Genomic DNA, 14,414 nt, shown 5'->3' with positions numbered 1-14,414 from the left:
GGATCAGAAAGGTAAGGTAATTTTTTTCATTAACAGGCTCCAAGCAGGTTAGGAACCTTTTTTAAGGGCTCATGCATACAGCCCTATTATGTCTAATGTGTAGAGGTGCATGTGGCCTCTACCATACCGCTTGTCTTCTGAATCATGTATGTTTCATCAGACTCTGTGTATTCATATCTATATACAGTATATATACCTAGTCACTCTCCTTAGGCTACTTTCACACTCGCATTTGGTGCAGATCTGTCATGGATCTGCACAAACGCTTCCGTTCAGATGATACAACCGCATGCATCCGTTCAGAACGGATCCGTTTGTATTATCTATAACATAGCCAATCCGTCTTGAACACCATATTGTATTATCTGTAACATAGCTAATCCGTCTTGAACTGCCATATTATTCAGTGAAAACGGATCCGTTTGCCTCCGCATCGTCAGGCAAGCAAGCAGCGTTTTGGTGTCCGCCTTCAGAGCGGTATAGAGGTGGAACCGAGGCAAACTCATGCATTCTGAGCGGATCCTTATCCATTCAGAATGCATTAGGGCAAAACTGATCCGTTTTAGACCGCTTGTGAGAGCCCTGAATGGATCTCACAAACGGAAACCAAAACGCCAGTGTGAAAGTAGCCTTAGTCACCAGTGCAGTTTGAATTTGTTACATCACTTTATTTGTGATTGTGGTGTGAGAAACAATAGCTACCCCACTTATGCTTTGCATGAAAGAAGAGCAGCGTTCAGTGATTCATTTTTTTTTGTGGTCTGAGGTTGTGTCTGGTACCGAAGACTTTGTGCACAGTTTGGAGAAAGGGTTTTGTCGGGAAGAAGTGCATATTAATGGATAGAGAAGGTCAAGGAAGGTCTTATAAGTGTCAGCCATGAAGAAGGAGCTGGACTCAGGTCTTCGACCGATGACAACATTGAGTGTGCACGTGAACTGATTCTGTTGAATAGACGAGTGACAGTGGATTATGTGGCAAATCATTTGCAATTCAGCCATGGCTCTACAGTGAAGACAGTGGTGCATTTGTGTCTCGCATCTCAGCCTAAAACATTTTTTTAATGAGGAAATGCAAAAGCTTGTTGACAGATAGACAAAGTGTATTGTAAATCAAGGATTATGTTGGAAACTTATTTGTCTTTTCTGAAAATTTATTAAAATAAATTCTACAGCGAGAGTGCAGATAATTTTTGACTCACCCTCTTATATTTTCATTTATCTTTTAGCAATTAGAGTCCTCATTATCCCAGTTAGAGAACGAGAAAGGCTGGCTGGAAGTGTCCCGTTTTGAGGACAAGAAACAACGAGGAGAACTACAAGACAGGCGAGTCTATTTAAATCCCTGTTACTAGTATTACTCCCTTTACATAGGCTGACTGAGCATGTAATTATCGACATTTGCATGCAGCAATCATCTCCACTGTATTGGGACGAGAGATCGCAACTGCAATCACTTGTTCCTATACAGATTAATTGTTTCTGGCAGCAGATCCCTGTTTAGCTGTCTGCATCAATGATGCTTTCACCAATGAGTGTTTGCTCGTTTGTCATGTGATTGGCAGCATCTTTACACAAGGCAATTATCGGGAGCGAGTATCCATACAATTTTCATTCCTGTTAATTGGCCCATGTAAATGGTCTTTTTAGGAGGGAATTAATCAATCCCCCTACGCCTGTTTTTGGCATAGAAAAATCACCAATCTACTGGACGATACGCGAAAATAACATTCTGAAATATTACTTTACATACTACTACAAATATTAACCATATATATGCCACTGTGAAATTGAATTATTTTTTTTTAACAGGATTATAAATCTGGAGATGGAGGTGATGTTGGCCAAATCTAGTTTGGAGAATTTTAACTACACAAATGAATTCATGAACCAGAAAATATCTATGGTAAAGTACAATAATCAGTGTGTCTGTTTTTCTGATATTATGTCTAGTGTTGGGAGAAGTTTTGAAAAATTAGATTTGGTTGCTTTGCTGAATTTCACAAATAAATTAGTCACAAAGCGCATTTCTTTGTAAGCAGCAGGCACAATGACGGGGAATAGTGATTGCATGGCCCCCTGCCATTGAACCCCTCAGATGCTGCGTTCAGCAATGATCACAGCATCTGAGAATAACAGTGAGGGCTTTCAGGGGTTAATCTGGTAAAAAAAAATTATATATAATACTCACCTTATCCCTTTGAGTGCGAAGAGGCCACCGTGGCCATCTTGATTGAAGACACCATGCAAAATCTCAAGCGGTGTGTGATGTCTTTATCACGCTGGCACAAGATTTCACGTGGGATCTTCAATCAATATGGCCACGTCGGCTTCTTGGCTCTCAAATGGATGAGGTAAATATGTTTTTTTCACTGCCATGTCAGAGAAAATTGATTTGTTACAACGAAGCACGAGAAAATTCTGCTTCACAGTGAATCTAATTTTTCCTGAAATTTGGATCGAAGTCCACTTCGGATACTTCGATTCACAGAACCGTAATTATGTCATTTAAAGTTTTATTCAAATGACATCTGACAAAAAGAAAGTGTGCTTGTAGTGTATTTCTGAAACTAAGGAATTAAATAAGTTTATAAATATACAAAGCATCAGGCTGAAATAACGCAGAACAGGGACTTGATTGCCGCCATAGGGTCTTTATTCATTCTTCAGTCTTGCCTATATTGACATGTCAGCCATAATTGTTTTCCTATATGACATACTGATATAAATATTAAAGTTAAGTTCTTGATTTTTCTCATCTTTTAAAGAGTAATGATGAAATGAATCGGGAACTGAAGACAGCCAGAGAAAATCTTGTATATTTTCGAAATCGCGTGAAAATTCTTGAGGCAGAAAGGAACCAAGCTGTGGAGGAGCTCAGGAAATTACGAGAGGTAATCAGGGGAGATCAAGGTCAGGCTAAGTGGCTTGAATACATCTTGGAAATAGGCAGACAGTCAATGACCTGATATAAAACTCAGTGAGCAAGGCTCTGTGCATACTGTGTCAGAGTTCTAGCTTTACAACACCCTGGAGTTTATGTGAGGCTACTTTCACACTAGAGTTTTTGCTGGATCCGGCAGGGTTCAGCAAAAACGCTTCCGTTCTGATAATACAACCATCTGCATCCCTTATGAACGGATCCAGTTGTATTATCTTTAACATTGCCAAGACGGATCTGTCATGAATTCCATTGAAAGTCAACCCCAAATGCAGTTGTGCATTTATACTCGGGGGAGCAGATACTGCGCTTGTGGTCTGTTGCTAAGGGCGATCCCCAGCAAAAAATGCATACAGTGGAGGAAGCACACAGCGGACCACAAGTACCACAGATAAATCCTACACCAGATGGTAAAATGTGTGGATGTGGAATGATATATAGAATAAATAATTACAAGAATAGGTGCACTACTGTGGTGGATGCAAACAGTAACATCTGACTAAACCCTCACACTGATGTTAAAAATGAGGCTTTAGACAGTATATCGTTATATTAAGGACATACCTGAGCCTGCGCACCATGCCAAGGTTTCTCAAGTGGCACAGGACCTAATGCTAAACCTACCTGTACCGTATGGGCAGGGCCGGTGCTACCATAGAGTCAAGGGGGGCAATTGCCCCCGGGCCCCCGACTCCTTAGGGGCCCCCAGCACCGGCCACAACTACTACTATATATATATAATTCTATTGTGTGCCATGTGGGGGTGGCCCTTATTGTTTTCCGCTCTAGGGCCCCATTTCACCTAGAACCGGCCCTGCGTATGGGGAGTACGAGGAGCCAGTGGGGAAATTACAGCAGTGTAAGGTTTGACTCACAGCAAACAGCTCCCAGTTCCCTCCAGTGTGACTAACCACACATACAATGGGAGGAGGGAGGAGGCTTAGGGTCCCACCCATGGCTGGCTGATATGTTGCAGGCCTCACAGGTGCACCTAAATGCTGCCTATGGATGGTAATCAAGGCTCATTTAGATTGGAGTTTATACACCTCCACATATAAATATACAGTTTAGGACCGTTCCGAATGTGGGTGAAGGCCAGTAAGTTCAGAGCACATCACTTTGCCATGTCCAACACCTGGCTCTCTCCTCAAACACTTAATGACATCTCGGACCCAGTTAATCTATCGAGTTGGCAATCACATCAGCTACAACATTTCCTTGCATCGTTACCTCCAGCATCCACATACTGTACGTATGAAACAAAACAGACTTTCAACAAATATGCGATGCGAAGGGGGTAATCAGACATGCGCTGTCTAGATTGGATGGCCTACTCAACTCTCCTAACAATCAATCCTCTCCTACCTATATCCTAAACTGGGAAAGAGACCTAGGGCTCACCTATTCAACTGAACAGAAAGAACGTCTTTTACACATTAACACATAAGACCTCTATAGCCAGCAATATACAGGAAACAGGTTTTAAGGTCCTATCTAGGCGGTACAGGTCCCTACCAAGTTACAGTCTCTCTTTCCTACAGTCTCCCTGCTATGTTGGCATTGTGGGAGAAAGAGAGGATCGATTTTACATATTTTTTGGGAGTGTCCCGTGCTAGCCAGCTTTTGGCATGAGGCGCATCGCGTCTAAATTCACTAATCACGCTCTTTCCAAGACACCTGCATTCTTCCTACTCCATCATAGCGAGATCCCCATGTCAACATACAGGAGGTCGGTGGTACGACATATGGTGAACGCCGCAAGAGCATGTATCCCTTTGCATGTGGAAACAAAATTCTGTTCCCACAAACTTCAGGAGGTCATGAGAATCGAGGACCTGACAACATCTCTAAGAGGTACAGTATCCAAATTTCACAAAACGTGGCAGCACTGGATTGCGTTCCAAAACTCACAGAAATATACATTATTGACAGCATAGACTCCAGAAAGTGTTTTTTTTTCTTCTTTTCTCCCCATCCCACCCTCCTCTCTTCCCTCACTCTTCTCTCCTCTCCTTTCTTAGATCCACACCCATCTCTTAACGTATTATGCTTCTGTTCACACTCCGAATAACGGATGTTAAGTAAATGTCTATGCTATTCGGTCTTTTTATTTGATTCAGATTTGATTCAGTTGCTTATATATGTGCAAATACCCCTAATACAAATACAGTTGTGCATTTATACTCGGGGGAGCAGATACTGCGCTTGTGGTCTGTTGCTAAGGGCGATCCCAGGCAAAAAAATGCTTACAGTGGAGGATGCCCGCAGCGGACCACAAGTGCCACAGAGACATCCTACACCAGATGGCAAAATATGTGGATGTGGAATGATGTGGTCTGTTGCGGGCATCCTCCACTGTATGCATTTGGGGTTGAGCATTTTCTGCCTTTTGAGACCACGTATTTTTGTCATTTAAATGGTATATTTATATGTGGAGGTGTATAAACTCCAATCTAAATGTGCCTTGATTACCATCCATAGGCAGCATTTAGGTGCACCTGTAAAGCCTGCAACATATCAGCCAGCCATGTGTGGGACTCTAAGCCTCCTCCCATTGTATGTGTGGTTAGTCACACTGGAGGGAACTGAGAGCTGTTTGCTGTGAGTCGCACCTTACGCTGCTGTAATTTGCCCATTGGCTCCTGGTACTACCCATACGGTACAGGTAGGTTTAGCGTTAGGTCCCGTGCCACTTGAGAAACCTTGGCGTGGTGCGCGGGGGCTCAGGTATGTCCTTAATATAACGATATACTGGCTAAAGTCTTATTTTTAACATCAGTGTGAGGGTTTAATCAGATAATACTGTTTGCATCCATCACAGTAGTGCACCTATTCTTGTAATTAGAGATTGTGTAAAAAAAAAATGATCCGTCCCGATTGACTTGCATTGTGGGTTATGACGGATCTGTCTTGCTCCTCATCCCATGACGGAAAGCAAACTGCAGCATGCTGTGGTTTTGTCTCCGGCATGAGAAAGGAACGGAATGCATTTTGGAGCATTCCATTCTGTTCAGTTACGTTTAGTCCCCATTGACAATGAATGGGGACAAAATGGAAGCGTTTTTTTCCAGTTTTGAGACCCTATGACAGATTTCAATACCGGAAAATAGAAACGCTAGTGTGAAAGTAGCCTTAAATGTATCCATAGGGCTCCATTTACCCGAAGGAGGTCAAAAGGATCTTGCATATGTATGAGCACTTTAATATACAGAAAACCACTGCTATTTATTTTACAACGGAATCCTTTCTGCGACGTAAGCCACCCAATACCTATAGTGGCATATGTTGGAGACTTCAGTTGGATGTATATACCAGGAAATTCTCCAACATATACCGCTGACGTAAGGCTTAAACACAGTCTTCACGGTGTCTAGTGTCTTACTGAAATATGCATCATCATGAATTTACAGCTTTCTCTGATATTTTAAGCCATCTTATTACATCTATCAGCATGATCACCTTTCATTGCATCTTACATTTGCTTTTTTTTTATTTCTGGAGGGCACATTTATATGCAACAGTGGCATACCTTAACCACTTCAGCCCCGCTAGGTGAAACCCCCTTCATGACCAGAGCACTTTTTACACTTCGGCACTACACTCGTTTCACCGTTTATCGCTCGGTCATGCAACTTACCACCCAAATGAATTTTACCTCCTTTTCTTCTCACTAATGGAGCTTTCATTTGGTGGTATTTTATTGCTGCTGACATTTTTACTTTTTTTGTTATTAATCAAAATGTAACGATTTTTTTGCAAAAAAATGACATTTTTCACTTTCAGCTGTAAAATTTTGCAAAAAAAACGACATCCATATATACATTTTTCGCCAAATTTATTGTTCTACATGTCTTTGATAAAAAAAAAATGTTTGGGCAAAAAAAAAAAATGGTTTGGGTAAAAGTTATAGCGTTTACAAACTATGGTACAAAAATGTGAATTTCCGCTTTTTGAAACAGCTCTGATTTTCTGAGCACCTGTCATGATTCCTGAGGTTCTACAATGCCCAAACAGTAGAAAAACCCCACAAATGACCCCATTTCGGAAAGTAGACACCCTAAGGTATTCGCTGATGGGCATAGGGAGTTCATAGAACTTTTTATTTTTTGTCACAAGTTAGCGGAAAATGATGATGATTTTTTATTTTTATTTTTTTCTTACAAAGTCTCATATTCCACTAACTTGCGACAAAAAATAAAAAATTCTAGGAACTCACCATGCCCCTCACAGAATACCTTGGGGTGTCTTCTTTCCAAAATGGGGTCACTTGTGGCGTAGTTATACTGCCCTGGCAATTTAGGGGCCCTAATGTGTGAGAAGAACTTTGCAATCAAAATGTGTAAAAAATGACCGGTGAAATCCGAAAGGTGCACTTTGGAATATGTGCCCCTTTGCCCACCTTGGCAGCAAAAAAGTCTCACACATCTGGTATCGCCGTACTCAGGAGAAGTTGGGGAATGTGTTTTGGGGTGTCATTTTACATATACCCATGCTGGGTGAGAGAAATATCTTGGCAAAAGACAACTTTTCCCATTTTTTTATACAAAGTTGGCATTTGACCAAGATATTTATCTCACCCAGCATGGGTATATGTAAAATGACACCCCAAAACACATTCCCCAACTTCTCCTGAGTACGGCGATACCAGATGTGTCACACTTTTTTGCTGCCAAGGTGGTCAAAGGGGCACATATTCCAAAGTGCACCTTTCGGGTTTCGCAGGCCATTTTTTACACATTTTGATTGCAAGGTACTTCTCACACATTTGGGCCTCTAAATTGCCAGGGCAGTATAACTACGCCACAAGTGACCCCATTTTGGAAAGAAGACACCCCAAGGTATTCCGTGAGGGGCATGGCGAGTTCCTAGAATTTTTATTTTTTTGTCACAAGTTAGCGGAAAATGATGATTTTTTTTTTCTTCTCTTTTTTCCTTACAAAGTCTCATATTCCACTAACTTGCGACAAAAAATAAAAAATTCTAGGAACTCGCCATGCCCCTCACGGAATACCTTGGGGTGTCTTCTTTCCAAAATGGGGTCACTTGTGGCGTAGTTATACTGCCCTGGCAATTTAGGGTCCCATATGTGTGAGAAGTACTTTGCGATCAAAATGTGTAAAAAATGGCCTGCGAAATCCGAAAGGTGCACTTTGGAATATGTGCCCCTTTGCCCACCTTGGCATCAAAAAAGTGGCACACATCTGGTATCGCCGTACTCAGGAGAAGTTGGGGAATGTGTTTTGGGGTGTCATTTTACATATACCCATGCTGGGTGAGAGAAATATCTTGGCAAAAGACAACTTTTCCCATTTTTTTATACAAAGTTGGCATTTGACCAAGATATTTTTCTCACCCAGCATGGGTATATGTAAAATGACACCCCAAAACACATTCCCCAACTTCTCCTGAGTACGGCGATACCAGATGTGTCACACTTTTTTGCTGCCAAGGTGGTCAAAGGGGCACATATTCCAAAGTGCACCTTTCGGGTTTCGCAGGCCATTTTTTACACATTTTGATTGCAAGGTACTTCTCACACATTTGGGCCTCTAAATTGCCAGGGCAGTATAACTACGCCACAAGTGACCCCATTTTGGAAAGAAGACACCCCAAGGTATTCCGTGAGGGGCATGGCGAGTTCCTAGAATTTTTATTTTTTTGTCACAAGTTAGCGGAAAATGATGATTTTTTTTTTCTTCTCTTTTTTCCTTACAAAGTCTCATATTCCACTAACTTGCGACACAAAATAAAAAATTCTAGGAACTCGCCATGCCCCTCACGGAATACCTTGGGGTGTCTTCTTTCCAAAATGGGGTCACTTGTGGCGTAGTTATACTGCCCTGGCAATTTAGGGTCCCATATGTGTGAGAAGTACTTTGCGATCAAAATGTGTAAAAAATGGCCTGCGAAATCCGAAAGGTGCACTTTGGAATATGTGCCCCTTTGCCCACCTTGGCATCAAAAAAGTGGCACACATCTGGTATCGCCGTACTCAGGAGAAGTTGGGGAATGTGTTTTGGGGTGTCATTTTACATATACCCATGCTGGGTGAGAGAAATATCTTGGCAAAAGACAACTTTTCCCATTTTTTTACACAAAATTGGCATTTGACCAAGATATTTATCTCACCCAGCATGGGTATATGTAAAATGACACCCCAAAACACATTCCCCAACTTCTCCTGAGTACGGCGATACCAGATGTGTCACACTTTTTTGCAGCCTAGATGCGCAAAGGTGCCCACATTCCTTTTAGGAGGGCATTTTTAGACATTTGGATCCCAGACTTCTTCTCACGGTTTAGGGCCCCTAAAAAGCCAGGGCAGTATAAATACCCCACATGTGACCCCACTTTGGAAAGAAGACACCCCAAGGTATCCAATGAGGGGCCTGGCAAGTTCATAGAATTTTTTTTTTTTTCGCATAAGTTAGCGGAAATTGATTTTTTTTTGTTTTTTCTCACAAAGTCTCACTTTCCGCTAACTTAGGACAAAAATTTAAATCTTTCATGGACTCAATATGCCCCTCAGCAAATACCTTGGGGTGTCTTCTTTCCAAAATGGGGTCAGTTGTGGGGTGTTTGTACTGCCCTGGCATTTGAGGGTCTCCGCAATCATTACATGTATGGCCAGCATTAGGAGTTTCTGCTATTCTCCTTATATTGAGCATACAGGTAATGAGATTTTTTTTTCCGTTCTGAACGGCACAGATTTCTTAATTCGCATCGATCAATGTGGATGAAAAAATCTCTGCCCAAAAAAAAAAAATGGAGGGGAAAGGCGTCTGCCAGGACATAGGAGCTCCGCCCTACATCCATACCCACTTAGCTCGTATGCCCTGGCAAACCAGATTTCTCCATTCGCATCAATCGATGTGGATGATTAAATCATTGCCGGGATTTTTTATATTTTTTTATATATATACAAAGTGTTTGCCAAAGCATAGGAATGCCGCCTCCTCCTCAGCTCGTATGCCTCGGCAAACGTATCTGTCACTGCAGAGGAGAAAATCCCGTCTTGCAGCGCCGCATACACCGACTTGCGTGTAATCTGACAGCAGCGCAATGCTTCTGTCAGAATGCACATCGGTGCTGCAGCTAGTAGATCGGTTGGTCCACCTTGAAGGTAAAAAGACAAAAAAAAAAAAAAAAAAAAAAAAAAAAAAAGAAAAAACCAGGCCACAACGCAATAATTTTATTAACTTTGGAACAGAACATGTAACTTTAACTTTTTGAACTAAACATTAACGTGTTTGCTTACTGGTGTTTTTTTTTTTTTTGTTTTTTGTTTTTTTACCTTTATAGAACAAACCTCTCCTTCCCCATGGGTCAATGTGCAAAGCGCAAATCGCCCAAAGATGTGGCGAAGTGCGTTATGCACTTTGTCCCATGTGAAAGGAGACGTTTGCAGCAGCTGTGAGTGAATGGGCCCTAATAGCCCTGTGTGCCTATCCTGGTGAGATGATCCCTATGCTAATAGTGTACCTGTGAGTGGTACTTCCGGAAACACTCTCCAAAGCATAGGGCAGGGTGGTCAGGACAGTGAGGACAGAAATAGCGGGTGTCACGCCTTATTCCACTCCTGCTACAGACACGACATTTTTTTCGTAGTGGCGGTCGGTTTGAGGTACCAGGAACGACACTGGGGAAATGTCGCTCGTGTAGACGGCTAACTACACTGGTGGATGGGGCCACGGAACCTCCTGGGTACAGGAGGTTCGCGATGATCTCTTCCTGAAATTTGAGGAAGGATCCAGTTCTCCCAGCCTTACTGTAGAGAACAAAACTATTGTACAGAGCCAATTGAATTAAATATACAGACACCTTCTTATACCAGCGTCTGGTGCATCGGGAAACTAAATACGGAGCCAACATCTGGTCATTGAAGTCCACCCCTCCCATGTGGAGGTTATAGTCGTGGACTGAGAGGGGCTTTTCAATGACACGGGTTGCTCGCTCAATTTGGATTGTCGTGTCTGCGTGAATGGAGGAGAGCATGTAAACGTCACGCTTGTCTCTCCATTTCACCGCGAGCAGTTCTTCGTTACACAGTGCGGCCATTTGCCCCCTTGCAAGACGGGTGGTAACGAGCCGTTGGGGGAAGCCCGCGCGACTAGTTCGCGCGGTACCACAGGCGCCAATCCGTTCTAGAAACAAATGCCTAAAGAGGGCCACACTTGTGTAAAAATTGTCCACATAAAGATGGTACCCCTTGCCGAATAAGGGTGACACCAAGTCCCAAACTGTCTTCCCACTGCTCCCCAGGTAGTCAGGGCAACCGACCGGCTCCAGGGTCTGATCTTTTCCCTCATAGATCCGAAATTTGTGGGTATAGCCTGTGGCCCTTTCACAGAGCTTATACAATTTGACCCCATACCGGGCGCGCTTGCTTGGGATGTATTGTTTGAAGCCAAGGCGCCCGGTAAAATGTATTAGGGACTCGTCTATGCAGATGTTTTGCTCTGGGGTATAAATATCTGCAAATTTCAGGTTGAAATGGTCTATGAGGGGCCGAATTTTGTGGAGCCGGTCAAAAGCAGGGTGGCCTCTGGGACGGGAGGTGCTGTTATCACTAAAGTGCAGGAAACGCAGGATGGTCTCAAATCGTGTCCTGGACATAGCAGCAGAGAACATGGGCATGTGATGAATTGGGTTCGTGGACCAATATGACCGCAATTCATGCTTTTTGTCAGGCCCATGTTGAGGAGGAGGCCCAGAAAAGTTTTAATTTCGGAAACTTGGACTGGTTTCCACCGGAAAGACTGGGCATAAGAGCTTCCCGGGTTAGCGGTTATAAATTGTGTGGCATATCTGTTTGTTTCGGCCACAACTAAGTCTAAAAGCTCCGCAGTCAAGAACAGCTCAAAAAATCCCAGGGCCGAACCGATCTGAGCTGTCTCAACCCGAACTCCAGACTGGGCAGTGAAAGGGAAAACTACGGGTGCGGCTGAAGTTGGGGACTGACAATCAGGGTTTGCCAGCACCTCTGGGATTCTAGGGGCTCTACGGGCACGTCTTTGCGGTGGCTGCGACGGGGTCACTACTGCACGTGCCACCGTACCAGCTTCAACTGCCCTTCTGGTGCTCGCTACTTCACCAGGTTGTACGGCAGTGCTGGTACTAGGTCCAGGAAGGGCTGGGCTGCTGGTGTATGCCTCACCACGTAATCCGACAGCACCAGCCCCACTCTGCTGCTCTTGAAGCGGATCCTGCGCAACCTGCGGTCTAGCGACACGGGGCCGGGTACGCCTGCTGCTATCAGGGACCTCAACCTCCTCGTCCGAACTTTGGGTCAGAGAGCCACTGCTTTCTACAGGTTCGTATTCTGACCCGCTGGATTCATCAGATGAGGGTTCCCACTCCTCATCCGACTGGGTCAGAAGCCTGTAGGCCTCTTCAGAAGAATACCCCCTGTTAGACATGTGGGCAACTAAATTTAGGGGTATTCCCTGAGACTACCCAAGAAAAAAAAAGCAAGCCTGTCTTACAAAGGGGAGGCTAGCGAAGTACCGGAGGCCGCTGCGGTTGATAAAAAATACTGATGATCAAAACTGATTTTTTTATCGCCGCAGTGCGTGTAAAGTGAATGTGCAGTGATCAAAAAAAAAAATTTTTTTTGTCACTGCGGTGGGGCGGGCGTGGGCGAACGCACGTGTGGGCGACCGATCAGGCCTGATCGGGCAAACACTGCGTTTTGGGTGGAGGGCGAACTAAAGTGACACTAGTACTATTATAGATCTGACCGTGATCAGTTTTGATCACTTTCAGATACTATAAAAGTACAAATGCTGATTAGCGATACGCTAATCAGCGAATAACGGACTGCGGTGCGGTGGGCGGGGCGCTAACTGATCGCTAACTACCTAACCAAGGGACCTAAACTATACCTAAAACCTAACGGTCAATACCAGTGAAAAAAAAAAAGTGACAGTTTGCACTGATCACTTTTTTCCTTTTCACTAGTGATTGACAGGGGCAAGAAGGGGTGATCAAAGGGTTAATTGGGTGCTGGGAGGTGATCTGGGGGCTAAGTGTACTGTAGTGGGTACTCACAGTGATGATGTACTCCTCTGCTCCTCTCCTGGAACCAACCGACCAAAAGAAGGAGCAGAGGAGCACAGCAGCCATATAACCCCATCATATTTACTAATATGTGGGGTTAAATGGCTGCTGATTGGATTTTTTGAAAATCATCAACCTGCCAGCCAATGATCGTGGCCGGCAGGTTGATGACGAACTTCTTCTTTGAATTTTGCCGGCCCGCGATGCACATGCGCGGGCCGGCATACCCGGAAATCTCGCGTCTCGCGAGAGGACGCACCGGCGCGTCCACCCAGAGCAGCACGACCGCCGCGAAGACGCAATCCTGCGTACGGCGGTCGTGAGGAGGTTAAAGGGAACCTGTCATCAATTTTATGCTGAACTCACCGAGGACAGCATAAAGTAGTGACAGATGAGCGGATTTCAGCGGTGTGTCACTCATGAGCTAAAAGTAAGTAGTTGCTAAGAACCAGCATCATAATCATTGCAGAACAGGCCTTGAGAAGAGTCAAATCTACCTGAGAAGAGTCATAATTATTCATAACCTCCTGCTCTCTCACCCATCTGCTGATGATTGACAGTTCTCTTCTAGAGAGAAAAGTAAGGAGAAGACTCAATCATCAGCAAATGGGCAGGGAGAGCAGGAGGTTATGAATAACTATGACTCTTCTCAGGTAGATTTGACTCTTTTCAAGACCTGGGCTGCAATGATTATGATGCTGGTTCTCAGCAACCACTAACTTACTGCTGAAATCAGCATTTCTGTCACTACTTTATGCTGCTCTGAGTGAAGGCAGCATAAAGTTGATGACAGGTTCCCTTTAATGAGACTGCTACGGGGCCCACTGGAACATTGGGGACTGGCGCTGAACTTCCTGTCTTCACAACGTAAAAAGTATTGCATTTTTGCATAGCTGCCACTAGGGGGAACTCAGTGCAAAGAGATTATTACAGTAACTGCGTAAGTTCCTATGCACTGAGCTTCCCCTACTGGTGGTTGCAGGCAGACAATTTTGTAATGCACACCTCAACATTGTAATTTAAACTCTTGAAATCCTTAAGATCACTGGGTCAATAGACATGTTAATGATATGTAAACGATTAAAAAAGGAAACAAAATATTCAAAACACATTGATTTATTCAATATTGATTATGAGCGCCAAACGCACAAATACATGCACTTACACCCCTTAGGATGCTGTCAGTGAGATTATTACTGGTTGTCTGAGAAATGTTCTGCCAGGCTGAATGAATCATCAAGAACTGCTGGGCATGCAAATCATCAAGAACTGCTGCTGGCATCTCCCTTTGCAATTGCCAACAATGACATCCCAAATGTGCTCATGGGAGACAAGTTTGAAGATACTTCTGGCCATGGTAGCGTGTTTAGGCCATAAAGGCTGCTCACACTAGCATGAGCAACATGCGGCCTGGCGT

General features: G+C 43.8%; 1 protein-coding gene across 2 annotated transcripts in view; it reads left to right on the top strand.

Annotated features, from left to right (window-relative positions):
- LOC122929605 (girdin-like) overlaps positions 1-14,414 on the top strand; it is a 91,747-nt gene that overhangs the window by 13,998 nt on the left and 63,335 nt on the right. For both annotated transcript variants that reach the window (XM_044283237.1, XM_044283236.1), the window contains exons 5-7: positions 1,227-1,324; positions 1,810-1,903; positions 2,766-2,891. In XM_044283237.1, coding sequence (XP_044139172.1) covers positions 1,227-1,324; positions 1,810-1,903; positions 2,766-2,891 — 318 coding nt within the window. The remainder of the gene's footprint in view (positions 1-1,226; positions 1,325-1,809; positions 1,904-2,765; positions 2,892-14,414) is intronic.

Source organism: Bufo gargarizans, chromosome 2 (assembly GCF_014858855.1).
Source record: "Bufo gargarizans isolate SCDJY-AF-19 chromosome 2, ASM1485885v1, whole genome shotgun sequence".
Lineage (NCBI taxonomy): Eukaryota > Metazoa > Chordata > Amphibia > Anura > Bufonidae > Bufo > Bufo gargarizans.
This window is presented reverse-complemented; position numbering and strand designations above follow the sequence as displayed.